Below are 15,204 nucleotides of genomic sequence, written 5' to 3'. Positions count from 1 at the left end.
CTGAATATTATCAGTTAAATCTAGCAAGACTATAAATGCGAAAATGTAACTATATAATAAAAAATATATAACAAATATTTTATAGAGCTCATAAATATTAAATATAAAATGCAATGTATGTGTCAGTTTTAGGCATAAATAGTTATGTTGTTTGTCAATTTAGACACATCATATTAGCAATTTTCATGGGAAGAGAAAGTTGAGTGATGAAAAATTTCTATAAACATGCTTATGGGTCTAGGAAAGATAATTTTTTCAGATTTCAATAGTGTGTGTCATGTCTCTCAAAAGGACTTCAGAAATTCTAAGTAAAAATGAACAGCTACAAGAATAGGTAGATAGTAGATGGATGGACGGATAGATAGATATAGATAGATAAATAGATAGATAGATAGATAGATAGATAGATAGATAGATAGATAGATAGATAGATAGATAGATAGATAGGAATGGCCACAGATTTGGGGGTGCTACTCAGTTCTTCATCTCAAGATGCCTGGTAGCTGTGAGCATATTCTTTTGATTTTTTTTTGTAGGTCTGTATAGGAAAGCACTAATGATTAGTCTCTGCTTTGCTTTTCTATGTCACTAGAGAAAATTCTTGTCCTCTAGCCAGCAAGTAGAATTTGTTCTAGTTTTGCTTCATCATAAATGGCAATATACTGTTGCAGAATTACAGTACAGATATTCATGTTTATTTTTCCTTTTTATCCTGTGTATGTGGGGGAAGAGGTGCTGAGGCTGGAACCCAAAGCCTGAAAAATGTTCAAAAAGCATTCTACCACTGTACCACCCTCCTAGGGTTTTCTTGTTTCTCATTGAATACCTATCATGGATTATTATGTCACTGGGCAGTTAAGAAATTATTCAACCAATGTGTTTAGGAGAATTTCTTTCTTCCTGGCTTGGCACCTGGATAGTAAACATGATCACTTTGGTGTCCCAGAGCTTGGCACCAGCAGAATTCATTTGCTTCAATGTCCCATCAAGAACCATAGTCTGTGATATAGTAGATATTAATTGACATTGGGTATGTCCATTTTGCCTATTACCTGGTTATCATCTCACCCAATTGTACTTCACTTGCCTCTTCAATAAGACAAACCCATTAACAAAAAAAAAAAAAAAAAAAAAAACTGCATCAAGTTGTTTTGGTTTTGGTTTTGGTTTTTGCCAGTCCGGGGGCTTGAACTCAGGGCCTGGGCACTGTCCCTGAGCTTCTTTTGCTCAAGGCTAGTACTTTATCATTTGAACCACAGTGCCACTTCTGGCTTTTTTCTGTTTATGTGGTACTGAGGAATGGAACCCAGGGTTTCATGCATGCATGCTAGGCAAGTATTCTACTACTAAACCACACATTCCCAGCCCCTGTACATTGTTTTAAGCAGAGAAAGATAGAAAAAAAGGAAGAGGTTAGATACCTGATATCAGATGATCTGAAATGTTAAGAACTGTGGAAATTGGAATTTTGAAAAAGCCAATTACATCCTTGTTTGGTATCTTTCTTCATTTAAATCATATATGCAAAGGAAAATGTAGGTGCTTAAGAATTAACATCTACATCTTTGGATCTTCATCACTTCCCCTGGAAGACAGTTATCTATTTATTTATTTGTTTATTTATTTATTATTTATGGTGCCTGTCCTGGAGTTTGAACTAAGGGATTAGTAGGTATCTCTGAGCTTGTGTGCTCAAAGCTAACATTCTTCCACTTGAACCATAGCCACTTCCAGCTTTTTGGTGGTTAAGTGGAGAAAAGAAGTCTTGTGAGGTTTCCTATCTGTATTGGCTTCCAACTATGAGCATCATCCTTAATAGCTTATAGACACAAGCCACCAGCAGACAGCAGATACAATTTTTAATGTTAAAAAGGAACTTCAGATATTAAGTACTTTACAATTGAAAAGTTGGAGCCCACAACTAAAGAAGTTAATGAATCTTAACCGAGAGTATAGATTTAATTAGTGCCAAAGCAAAGCCAGGGCAAGCTCTGCATGCAATCACTTCTCACTGAACTATGTTATCCAGCTGTGACTCTTTTCTGTCACTACTAACATTCTTTGATTTCAAGAGAGGAGTTTCAATCCTGTCGCTTCCCTGATACCCGAGAATTCTTATAAAGTTATGACTAACAAAGTATAAAATATGAGTCAAAAGTTAGTCCCTAAAAAAGTCATTGTGACTTTAATGACTTCGGCAGTTGTTTCATACTGCAAAAACAGGAAGATCCCACACAATAAGGCGCCTGTCTCACAGCTGGGCTCATGCGTAGACAGCTACCCACAGGACTAACCACTGGGGCTGTCTTCCTCTCTTTGGCACCTCTTTTTTTCCCCTGACCTTACAGTTTTCTCCTACTGACTTCATCAGGAGGTTATCAGAAAGTGCTAGCTTTATCTGTCCTTAGTAGTGTGTGTGTGTGTGTGTGTGTGTGTGTGTGTGTGTGTATGTGTGTGTGTGTGTGTGTGTGTGTGTATGGGTGTGTTTGTGTGTTTAAAGTATAATCTAGCCATTTTATTCTTAGTTTTTATATATAATTACAGAACCTTTTTAATGGTGTATTCCTTTTTATTATCTTGAAGTAGTTGTACTAACAAATTGCCATTCGATGAAGCAGTTTATGAATACAGTGCATCTTGATCATTATCACCCTTCCCACCATCCCATCCCACCCCTTCCATTACTGAATTTTACATTATGTACTGATTTTCTTTTTTGCTTTTTAACAAAGTAGTTTAAGTGTACAATGAATCTGATCTGTGTCATCACTTCAACTTCTTCATCCCCGCTTCAACCCACCCCTTCTCTTGAATTTCTCAATTCTGTGGTATACACAGCGAATTTTTGCCTGTATTTTCCCTGCTTCATTCTCTACCCCTCTCCTCCTGGCCCTACCCTCCCCTTTTGCAAGTACACATTTTTTGGCTCTTATATTGTTGGGCTTTGGCTTGTCTTTTAACAAATTATACTATTTGTATTCTCCATAGAGTTTATTACACTTCAGTCAATTCATTTGGAATACTTCACTTACCACCCTGTGTGTTTATTTGTAGATTTATAGACACATTCTAGCTACAACAAATGAGGAAGCCAGGCATATTAAAGCTACCAGCACAACCTTGTTCATGGTAGGGTTATTTACCATAATTGAGATATGGAACCAGCCCAGATGCCCCTCAATGGATGAGTATATGTACACAATGGAATTCTACTCATCCATGAGAAAAATAATATTATACTATTAATAAGGAAATGGAAATACTTGTAAAGGATAATAATAAGTGAAGTATTTTTTGATGGTCTAAGATTCAACCCCAGACAAACCTGGATTACTTTTAGAAGTAGCTTAGATGTGTTTGATGTTAGCAACTTGTATTATCTCTATTCTTACTTTCTTTATCGTGAAAAACATAAAATTATCATATCTTATTTCTGAAGATTCTAAAACCCTTTTGGTCCATTCCCCTTATGTGATTTAATAAAGATTTCATAATTATGATAGTACCTAGTATGCTTGTGAATCTTGGACCATGCCTTAAATTAGTTCTTTAAAATATGTTTGTGTCAAGTGTAATTGAATTTCTATCTACTATTGCTAGTTACTCTATGTTTTCCCCAGTAACTTCTTACTAGGAAAGAAAAGCTATTCAAAAAATCATAGATGATTTCATAGAGAAGGTATATTTTAGGAAAATAGCCTTCAATTATTTATATAGAAAATGGTGCCTTCTCTTTTCAAAAAGTAATTGCAATTTCTTAGCAGTGTTTGCAAATCTACTGCTGGAGGTGTTGGGGGAATTTGTGTTATAAGGGTTCATTTACAAACTTTGCTTGTCTGTGTTGGAAAGGGGCTTTGGCCATTTTCCCTAGGGACATTATTTCTAGGTAGACTTTAAGCAGGGTTTTCTTATGAAAGCAGATTCTTAAAGAAAAATAAGATCTGTGTACATTAGACAGTAGAGACACATTGATCTTTGAAATAGTGCACTCCTGTTTGTGGATATCTCTCCTGTGATTGATGAAGTAACAAATGTGCATTTCTTTTCAACCCAGTAACTTCTCTGGACAAAGCTTTTTATTCAGGAGTGGTTTTACCTTTGTATCTAGACTAAACATCTAACTTGATAAGTAGACAGGGAGACTCCAAGAGTCTTAGACTATAAAACTCTGAGACATGATAAATACCTCCTTTCCTCTCTTACTGACTTATTCTCACAGACTGAAGCATGTCCTATTTTTTGCTGTTTTTACTCAGTAGTGTACAAAATTTTATTTCCTGGTAAACATTAGTTGCTAGTAAATACTGAATCTAAACTGTTGGAGGCTACCACACAATTTATCAGAAAGTCATAAAAGTTTAGGCTGAGCAACTGAGATCCTGAATTCATGCAGCACTCTTATTTCACATCAAGAGAGGGGAAGTGACTTACCAAGACATTAACTAGAACTAAGAATGAAAGTTGAAGTCATTTATTACAGTGTGGTTGCTTCTAGTTCACCAGCAACAACTCTTAGTTTGGAGCCAGACATTGAAAGTCCAGCTATGCTGATATCTCCAACTGTCTCCTCAACCATCAGCCTTAAAAATATAGCTGTGCCAGTCCTTGAGGTAGCTAGTCACAGGGTACAGCACTAATCTACTAATCTTACTAATTGGACTTTATCTTACTAGAATAAGTCTGCTCCCTGAAATCCATATCTGCTTTCCTTAGTTTGTACAGAGCTCAACATAAGTGGACCCTTCTTAAGTGTTTTTTGATGAGAGCAATGATTGCCTTAGTCAGTGTGGTTGGGCCCTCCCTTATGGAGGAGGAAAACCAATGGTGGTTGCTAAGCAACATTTAAAGGACTGAGCTGGTTTCTGACACTGAATGACTTCCGTTTGCGTACTTCATCATCTGTGTTTTATGGTTGCCTTAAAATGACTTTGTTTTTTTGAATAATATTCCCATGCTTTTAGCAAAAGGCTTATAGGAGAGTTGATTTAAGCTTGAGAAAGAGGGATATGGCATTCATCTCTTAGCTACTTCCATGAGCACACTGACCTTTTCTGTAAGGATACAAAGATGAAGAGTGTGGTTTATTCTGAATCCTATAGTTGAAAGTCATCACTCTCAGTTGGGATTGATGGATAATGCATCCTGACAAAGTTCTGAGGCAAGGAGCAGCTATAGGAAAACATACACAGAAAAATATTTTGCTCATTCTAGCCTTTATTGAGTCACTGAGGGGCAAATATGGCTAATAAAGAACCATTCCCATGATCTCCAGGCTGTTGACTATGGTGGTTGACCAAAGTGCCCTAATAGATTAGAATGTTTGCACTAAAGTAAACACTAATTCAAAGCATAAAAAGAATTTCTGTTCATATTTTTTCGTTGCATGGATACCTTCATTGGCCATTTTAGGTAATCAATATATGTTAGTTGAAAGTGATAAAACAGAATTATAGAACTAATTTAAGCCTGATTAATTCCAAAAATTTTTCTAAGCAGTTTGGAGATATCCAAGGAACCAACAAGGGGATAATTCCTTGAATGTTATATTTGGCTAAGTCTAGTGTGCAAAAAAAGAAAAAAATACGGAAGAAATTTATCTCCAAGCTTTGTGACGAGGTAGTTTTATAACAACCCAAGTGAAGTTGGCTTCTTTGCTAATATTCAACAGAGTTTATAAAACCATCCTTCCTAGCTTCCTAGTCTTCTTGAGTATTGAAAAGGCCATTGTGACAGAGCAATTTTATCTATAAAAATAACTAACTTGGAATTTATGCAATTCATGTGGAGTTCAAAACTGCAAGGGATTCAATAAGTAAAATACACTGGCTGAGAAAATCAATTCAGTGATGCCTGGTTACTGTTACCAGCAAATGCTGTCATGGGAAAACACACACACATACACACACACACACACACACACACACACACACACACACACACACACACACACACATGTTATACAGAAAGAGAGCAATTGTGCCTCTCTGAGAATAATGTATAGTGCAGTGAGCCAGCACTGATTTGCATTGGCTTCACCTCAAAAGGCCAGGTCTTCTGGGCACAGGCAATGTCGTGACCCAGGGCTTGGATGCCTGAAGTGAAGCTATTGTGAGATGTAGGATGCTCATTTGGAAGGAAACTACCTCCCAGTCAAGAGAACCAATTACAAGTTCAAGTTGTTGCCATGGTGCTTTGCTGTCCATTCAGCATGCTGTACATCAACTCCTGGAAGGGTAGGGATGTGGTTACAGGGGAGAAAGGAAAAGAGTGGGAGAGCTCTGAGTATGAATCTTATTACAGCAGGAAACTAATCCCAGCCTTTCCTTCTGTATAATGTTGACAAGGAGGGTGGCAGGGGAACCTACCAAAAAGGAATGACATTTCAACATGCCCTAGGTCACTAAGACAAAAAACTAAAATCAAAATTTAATTCCTCTTTTGAATATAAATTAGAATATATAACATCAAAACATAAAGTAAACGTGGTTACTCCTAACTCCAAAAAGTTCATCATTTATTCAGCACAAGATATTGTTATATTTCCTAAGATAGTCTGGATCCCACAGGAAAGGTTAAATGAGTTTAATCTATTGCTCAAATTCCGTCTAGTATGCATATTAATGAGCTGGAGTTCAGAAAATGGCACATTACATATGAAGCACTCTTCAAATGAAATCAATCAATTCCATCCCCTTTCATTTCATTGTGAAAGTAAGCTAAATGCAATCAGCATCGCTGGTGAGCAAATAATCCTCCACAAAGCTAGTTACAAAAAACGAAAAGAAAAAAATCTTACATACTGGAAGCTTAGTCTAAAAACAGCTATAGAGTTCTAACCTTTTTCAATTTTTAAACAATGCTCAGAAAGTAAATGAATCACAGACACCCTCTCTTAGCAGCAATAATGAGTGTCTGAGCTCTGCAAAGGCAGCGTCTGCAGAGCTGGTCTGCCATGCAGGGAGAGGGTTAAGGAATACCTAAGTGAAAGGGAGGAGGGTGCAGCTTTACTTAAATATTCATGGGGCTTCCTCCATTTTAATCTTCTCCCTTTTAAAAGATGGCTGTGTTTCCCCTGTCTGGCAACTCCCAGGGAAAGGAGAATTGCTGCTTCATTACAGAGTTCAGCTAAGGAGGACTCATCTAGGGTGGAAATCCCTTCAGCCACCAGGACTCTTCATGATTGATGAGTGCTGCAAGCCAGCCAGATGAATGCATTTGGACAGGCTCTTGCTCCTTCGTGCAATTCCTGATTTCATTACTCATTTCTGCCAGCAATAATCAGGGAGCATAGGCTTCTTGCGAGAATGGAGTGTGAAGATGGGCTTTGTTTGAAATAGGAAATGCTTTAAATTTTGGAGGCTTGTCTTTTGTAAATTTGGATTCTTCTGCCACTGGAAACAGCAGGGCTTTCCTGCCCCTCCTTTTGGGGATTGCTCTCTCAGAACTGAATTCTTTCAAAGGGATTTGTGGATTGTGACCAGAACAGCATCCAAAATGCCTGAGGCAAACTATTTGTTATCTGTATCTTGGGGTTACATCAAGGTGGGTTAATTTGATTGCTATGTGTCTTTGATAAGAAAGTGAAGCCTTTACATCTATATGTGATCTGTGAAGTAAAAGCCATTTGTGATGATTCCGTTTGTGAATTCATTTAACCCATTGGGGTTTGCTTTTGTGAAATGAGGCATGCAATGATATAATGCATTCAAAAATTTAAAATTTAATTTTATTGTTATTATTAAGGAGTTATACAGACATTGCATTTAAATTTGTGTGACATATTTAAACCCTGTTCTTTTATTTTCTGTCATTTTCCCTTTAACTTTTCAGTTAATCTTCATCACTGAATAAGGTTATCAGTTTAAATTATCTTTTGGATTTCTTTTATAATTTTCCATTTTAAAAGTAGTTATGTTTTTCAAGGGAAATTATTTTGACCTCTACAGAAATTGAAATTCCTTTTCCTGGGTTTATTTTTTTAAAAATCAGATGTTAATTGTAAGAAATCTTAAGAACATCTCCATCTTCCCTCCCCCACTCCCATACCCCAAGTGACTTTGGAATAATTTCAAATTAAAAGGCTATTATATTTTACAGGATCAATATCATCTATCTATGTAGAATTTGCTCATACAGTCTTTTGGTTCCTAGAAAGTAAAGTTAGAAATATTTAAAGTGATCATTTCCTCTGTTTTAGATGGTTAATAAATTTTTTTCCTTTCATAAACAGTTCAAAAGAATGCTGAACCGGGAGCTGACACACCTCTCAGAGATGAGCCGATCAGGGAACCAAGTATCTGAATACATTTCAAATACTTTCTTAGGTAAGGTATTAACTGGAGGGAGTGGGGGAATCTTATCTCATAACTGAACTTGGTCAAAATCAATTTTGGCAACCCATTAAGGCCATGCCATTTAAGATTTAGAATGACGTTAAACATAGCATACCAAATCCATTGAAAATAACACCAAAAGTCAGTATATAAGGAAAAAAATAGTTGATTTATAAGATGATGTTCAAAAAAAGAATGCAAAGTACTATTCAAGACAGAAGGTTATTAGCAGATTATTACATTTATCTGACTACAGGTTCCCCAATTATCGACCTGCTCATTTCCATCTTTTCCAAGACCTGTGAAGTATCAGGGAGGTAGATTCACCGAAACCCTAGCAATCACTCCATTAACTCCTCTGACACACTATTCTTTCAATTCCTTCAATAAGTGAGCTTTGAAAAATATATTCTGAGGTGTTTTTCAAAGGCTATGCTTGGGTAATAATTTTATACTGGCTCTCTGAGAATGAACTTGGGCAATAATATAAGTTATTTCTTAAAGATACCTGAGTGGGGGAGGGTATTTTCATATCTCTGACTTAGTCTTCTTTAAGCATAGTCATTGTCTTCCCCATCTGATTAGTTAGCTATTATTCTCCAATGCTACATTACTAGCACTTAACACATGATATTGACAAATAAGGTTGCACTAATGATCCTCAAATACTGCCATGCGTCTTGTTTGATTAGTAGAGACTTCTGAGCTCAGGTAAAGGCAATTCTATTGCACAAAAAATATTTTGACTATTTTAATGTAATAATACAGAATCTGCACACATATGCACTTCAAAGTGCACAGGTTGCATTTAGATTCTGATGCTGCAGACTTGCAGCAACTGCTGAATTATGCTTATTTGCGCAACCCCATTTTCAAGGGAAAAGACCCATTCTAACAGCTGAGCATTATTAATCAATAACATTTGCCTTAATGCAGAAGGAAGCACATACCTCTTCTCATTTTATTTTAAAAATCAATCCCACTTTTCGAACTCCAAAGTAGTCCTCACTACCAGCAGATCAATCAGCTTTCTCTTTCGGCAGTTCAGTACAAAACCAGTGCATTACTGTACAGTCTGATCACCAGGCACATTCACAGGTGCTTTGGAACTGTTTGGATATGCAGGTGTCTGCAGCACCCAGGATCTCCAGCTGCAGCTGTATCAACCTTTGTCTGAGAACAAAGAAGAATTTTTATGCATCGCCTCTCACAGAGGTGGCTAGAATCTAATGGAACAGAAAACCTTACTGTTACTCTGCTGATCGATCCCCTTTATCCCTTTTGAACCTGGAAATCTTCCACTGACCATTTCAAATAGATCCTGTTTTGAGTGACACTCAGTTTATTTCCAGAGGCTGGGGATCATTTTAGAAATATTTTCTAGATTATTGACAACAGCTGAGAAGAGTAAAATCAAAAGTGCATGAACTCATTTTGATTTTCATACACATTACTTTTTAAAACTCCAAGGCTTTTCTGCTTTGCCGAAGAGATTCTCCCTATTAGAGGTAAAGCTCCATGGAATGTTTGAGTCCTTCATTGTTCAGCCCTGGACTGTAGTAGTTCTTCTCATTGGTAGTCTCTTCTAATAGCTGCTTTCCAGTGACAATGAGAATAGCTTACCATACTAATTGATCATTTTATCAGCATTAGAAGCTGATAAAAACGCCTCTTCATCTTCAATATTCCATTTTCAATTTAGGGACATCTAAGGAGAGTTATTTGTCTGGATTCTCATTATTCACAAAGTTATCAAGAACAAATTGTGGAGAACAGTTCTATGAATCTTTTTTATTTTTTAAATTATTATAAAAGTAATGTACAGAGGGATTGCAGTTAGATGTCTGGTAAAGAGTCCATTTCTTTTTGGGCAATGTAACCCCTTCCCCTGCTCTCCCAATTTTTTCCCTCCCATCCACACCCACAAGTTGTACAGTTCATTTTCAACATAGTGTCTAGTGAGTACCACTGCTGCATGATTATATAAATCTTAATCTTTACATACTATTATCATTAGAAGGGTGGTGGTGGTGATGGTATGTGATGGTAAAACCCATTAAACTCTTGGGCATCTGCCTCTGCCTCTTCTGTGATCAAGGCCAGGTTTTCATTTTGACAATCAAAAACAAGGAAGGAAGGAAGGAAGGAAGGCAGGAAGGAAGGAAGGAAGGAAGGAAGGAAGGAAGGAAGGAAGGAAGGAAGGAAGGAAGGAAGGAAGGAAGGAGAGAAAAAAGCAAGAGATAGAAGGAAAGAAAGGAAGGAAAGAAAAAAGAAATAAAATAAAAAGAAACCAAAAAAGCAAATGTAGTACATAAACTCTTAGTCCTACCTTGTGACCATGGTGAGTATTCCTGGAGGGTCATAAAGTCGACTTCATAACCTGTCAGATCTGCCATGAACCTTCAGATCTTTGTGATACAAGAATGAAGTAATGAAGAATGACCAAAGTCATTTGTCCGAATGTTTCTAAGCCAGAGTTACGACTTAACTCTTTTGTCTTGTACATTTGAGTACCCTATCCTCCTGACAGGAACTAAGAACATATAGGAAAAAACCTCACATTAAGGACATTTTATATATATATATATATATGTATATATTATATATATAAAATATTTATACATTTTATATATTACAAATATATATATACATATACACACACATATATATACATATATATGAAAAACATCTAACATGATGGCATATATAGTAGACATACAGAAAGACAGATAACAGGTTATTTACCAATCCAGGCAGTTATTGACAATGGGCTCTAGACTACTTGGACAAATGGATATTAAAGTATCCAATTTCAGGAAAAAGTATAGACAGCAGAAATAAGAGTTCTAGATGCTACATTACAAATTAGTAAAGATTTTCACAGAAAAAAGGCCATTTCTTAAAATCCTATACCTAACATTTTAATGGCTAGAGCTCATTTTAAATAATCTAAAAATATGAAGGAAAGGATTGAGGGATTTTCATAATTAAATGATGTTGGAATCAAATAAACAACATGCCTCAGGTTATGCATTAAGATAATTGAATGCGACCAGCTCTTGTAGCTATTTTCTTTTTACTTCACACTGGCCAACTATTTCCCTGATGCATTCTGAGCATTGTGTAAATGCAAATCAGCTAAGTGTTTCCCATCATTCTTTGGATTTGTGTTTCAGTTATTTCCATACTGTGCTGGCTAAGCATTTAATAGTGGAAACTCTAAATAGAGGAAATTCTAAGTATGGAAGCCTAACAGTTTTCCTTGGGTCTGCAGGAGAACAGCGGGGCTTCTTTCTTGCAATGTTCCAGATGCAGCAAGGGTTCAGCTCAATTACTCCCTGTTGCAGGCCATCTTTAATTAAACAAAGAGGACAAGCTTCTGGTCCCACCAGAGCTGGTTCTATCTGTTAGTGATACAAAGGAATCCATCAGCCTCTTTACCCAAATGTGAAGATTGGTGGTTTAGAATGCCCTTTTATCTTGGAAAATAGTAGTCATTGTTTAGTAGTGAAGTGATGGGAAGAAAAGTAATTTCAAAAATCATATACTGTACAGTTTCCATGCCAGAGACTATGTGGCAGGAAAGAGATTTTTAATGGGAACCTCAAGGCCTTCTTATTATTAAATCACCATGTCTGGAACAAAGTAATTGCAGAATAAATATCTGTTAAATAAATTGTTCTTTGAGCTTGGCAAAGTTGCTGACTTCATCTGAAAAAATGAGAGTGTGGGATTGTTATCGATTCCTAGACCTGTCTGGGAATGCCTGATCATCCAAAGCACAGGGGAATTAAAAAAAAAAAAAAACCCAAAACCCAAAACAAAACAACAAACAAAACAAAAAACAAACAAACAAAAAAACTACTTCAGTGAGGCTGGGTGAAGCCTGTAAATTTTTTTTGAAAATTTCCTACGTGCTCCTGATTAAGTTGGAAATCCCTAAACTAATTGAGATGACTAAACTTCTTCCCTAACAAAAAGGCACTGTCTACAAGCTTGTAGAAACCTAGAGATCACACAGAGATGGCCTGGGAAGGGGAATACCTCTGCCTCAGCCCCACAGGCAGGTGGCAATGTGCACAGAAAGCTAGTCCTGTTTCACCATACTTGCTCAGCTTGGCTAGAGTGACTACCAGGGCAAAAGTCCCTGAGGAGAACATGTGACTATGCCGACATCTAGAAGAGCATAAAAGCTATGGTCCATCTCCCAGCATACCAACTGTGAGCATGTCATTTTCAAATGGAGAAGTTATCTTTGTACTCATTTTCACTGTAACAAGCAGAGATCGATGTCAGCATTTTTGAAAGCCACATTAACTCTTTCAACCATGGAGTCCCATTTTAGTTCAATAAAGCAACTGAAACAATCATTGCTGCTGCATACTCAAGCATCCTTGTGGTCTGAAAGAGTTAATGCATCTGTCAGTACTCAGGATGTATCCCTATGAAGTCAAATAGAGTATTTGTTTACAGGCATTTTCAATAAAGGAGGGAACTTCTGCAAACAGGTAGACAGACATTTTCACTAATCCTAGTTCTGCTATTTCTGTGTGGCAAAAATGTTTAAATATTAAATGCCATTATTATAAATATTTAGTAAGCATAAAGGTGTTACTAAGTATGAAGCCTATTACAAATGAGATGCCCTATTATCTATTAGTAGAGTTAACATACACAACGTATGAAATAAAAATGAAATTATAGTCTTCCTCTAAACCTCAAATGTTAACTAATCAATGTTTTAAAATAGCAGTTCTCCTTCTCCTCCTCCTCTTCCTCTTCCACCTCTTCTCTCTCCTCCTCCTTTCTAAATTCCTTCCTTCCTCCCTCCTCCTCCTCCTTCTCCTCCTCCTCCTTCTCTTCTTTCTCCTCCTCCTTCCTTTTTCTTGCCAGTACTGGGGATTGAACTCAGGGCTTCAGGCTTTTACTTGTCCTTTTTAATTGTGGCTAGTGCCCTACAACCTGAGCCACACTTTTAGTCTAGCTTTTTTGCTAGATGATTGAAAACATAGTCTTAAGGACTTTTCTGCCTGTGCTGGCTTTGAACTTCAAGCTTCCTGAGTAGCTCAATTTAAAAGAGTGAGCTATCACTCTTTTAATTCATAAATGAATAAAAGATTCAGATGAATCTTTTATTTTTTAGCATATATTGCTCATTTAAACTGAATCAGCTAAAATCATTTTTAAAGAATGAATGAAAATGTATCAGCAGAGCTTATTTTCATTAATCTTGCTTTAACTTATGAACGTTTTTGTTATATAAGCAATATAAGTTAGTCACCTTAATGCAAAATCCACATGTAAGTATTGATATTTTTCACCTCAAAAATGTGTGAGTATAATTCTCCTAAATTACACTAAGAACAGGAAACTGGGCTCGAGTACTATCTCAGTCACTTCCTGGACAATTTACTTAACTACTCTGAGCCTCAGTTTACTTGGCAATAGCATGGAACAACAAGTCTTATTTTTTCCACCACTCCACAAGGTTATCCAAGATCCAATGAGGTTGCATTGTACAAGTCCTTTATACAACTTAAAGGCTATTACACATTGTATGAGCTGTTTTGAATATTGCTGTGTATGTTCATTGGCACAAATGTGATTTGAAAAACCAAACATTCCTTTGTTGCAGACAAGCAGAATGATGTGGAAATCCCATCTCCCACCCAGAAAGACAGAGAGAAAAAGAAGAAGCAGCAGCTCATGACTCAGATAAGTGGAGTCAAGAAGCTGATGCATAGTTCAAGTTTAAACAACACGAGCATCTCGCGCTTTGGAGTCAACACAGAAAATGAAGATCACCTGGCCAAGGTTTGTATGAGCTGGGCCTGGAGGTGCACAGCTCTCTGCAGCATACGGAGCTTGTTTACCATTTAGACATTTATATGGGTCACTTTTGCTTTGTCATTATTTGTCCAGTGCTGGGGCAATCTTTCTTCTATATCAAAGACTTTACTTTGGGTCCTGAGTCTGGTTCAGTGATGGATAGCTCCTTATGCCTGGAGCATCCTGATGAAAAAACTCTAGGACATCCAAAGGAAATCCAGGAGGAGAAATCTGAATTATCCCTGGAGATGTTGTCAGAACTCTGTGCCAGAGGGCCAGAGGGAAAATCTACACTGATTGGCAATGCTAGAGAAATAAACAGATCAGGAGAGTAATGACTCCTGAGTGAAGCAATGACTCCAGTAGTAGAGGCAAATGCAGACAGAATGCATCTGTCCTCAAGAGGCTGTACAGAATCACTGCTGAAGTTTTCATTGCTTTGTGAGACAATGAAATGAGCTTCCTCTGAGCAAACAACATTCGGTGAGGCCTTCTGAATTGATTAAACACCCAGCCAGGCCTCTGGGAAGTTACTCAGAATGGCATAAATTGTTCCTTCAATCAGATAATCTTAGACTGATCCCACAACACAGGCCTGAATGATGTTTCTTCCAGGTTTCTCTTGGTCATTCTTAAACTGGGGTTGATTTCTGCACGTTCTGGTAGCTCAGTCTCCCTGATCTGACGTCAATGATAATAACCAAAGGACAGGGGCGTTTCCTTGACATTGTTTTCTACCTGTCACTGATAGGCCAGTAAGTAGCAGGGGGAGTGATGGGGAAATGGGACCAGAGTAATCTCTATTCACTCGGGCAACATTGTTTGAGGAAGGATGCAAAGCAAATATAGGTTAGCAACTATATTTATAAATGGATATACATTTATAATTATTGCATAAAAAGATCCCAAACCACCTGAGTTATTCCACCTGAGTTATTTTCAGATATTAGAACACTCTAATTATAGTACTCTATATAGACTTAGGTAGCCAATTAATACAAAAAAAACTTACAAAAATTTTGTAAACTTACAAAAAATATTT

At 36.9% G+C, this 15,204-nt stretch overlaps 1 protein-coding gene across 8 annotated transcripts in view; it reads left to right on the top strand.

Moving 5' to 3' along the window:
* Window positions 1–15,204, top strand: part of Pde4b (phosphodiesterase 4B) — a 522,330-nt gene that overhangs the window by 491,492 nt on the left and 15,634 nt on the right. For 7 of the 8 annotated variants that reach the window (XM_070025809.1, XM_070025806.1, XM_070025807.1 and 4 more), the window contains 2 exons: window positions 8,231–8,324; window positions 13,969–14,147. In XM_070025809.1, coding sequence (XP_069881910.1) covers window positions 8,231–8,324; window positions 13,969–14,147 — 273 coding nt within the window. Of the gene's footprint in view, window positions 1–7,041; window positions 7,543–8,230; window positions 8,325–13,968; window positions 14,148–15,204 lie in introns of those variants that run through there. The other variant, XM_070025814.1, reaches the window with a different exon arrangement.

This window comes from Dipodomys merriami, unplaced genomic scaffold (genome assembly GCF_024711535.1).
Source record: "Dipodomys merriami isolate MVZ:Mamm:240054 unplaced genomic scaffold, mDipMer1.0.p SCAF_172, whole genome shotgun sequence".
In the NCBI taxonomy this organism is placed as follows: Eukaryota; Metazoa; Chordata; class Mammalia; order Rodentia; family Heteromyidae; genus Dipodomys; species Dipodomys merriami.
Note: the sequence above shows the minus strand (reverse complement) of the source record. Positions and strands in the feature narration are given on the sequence as shown.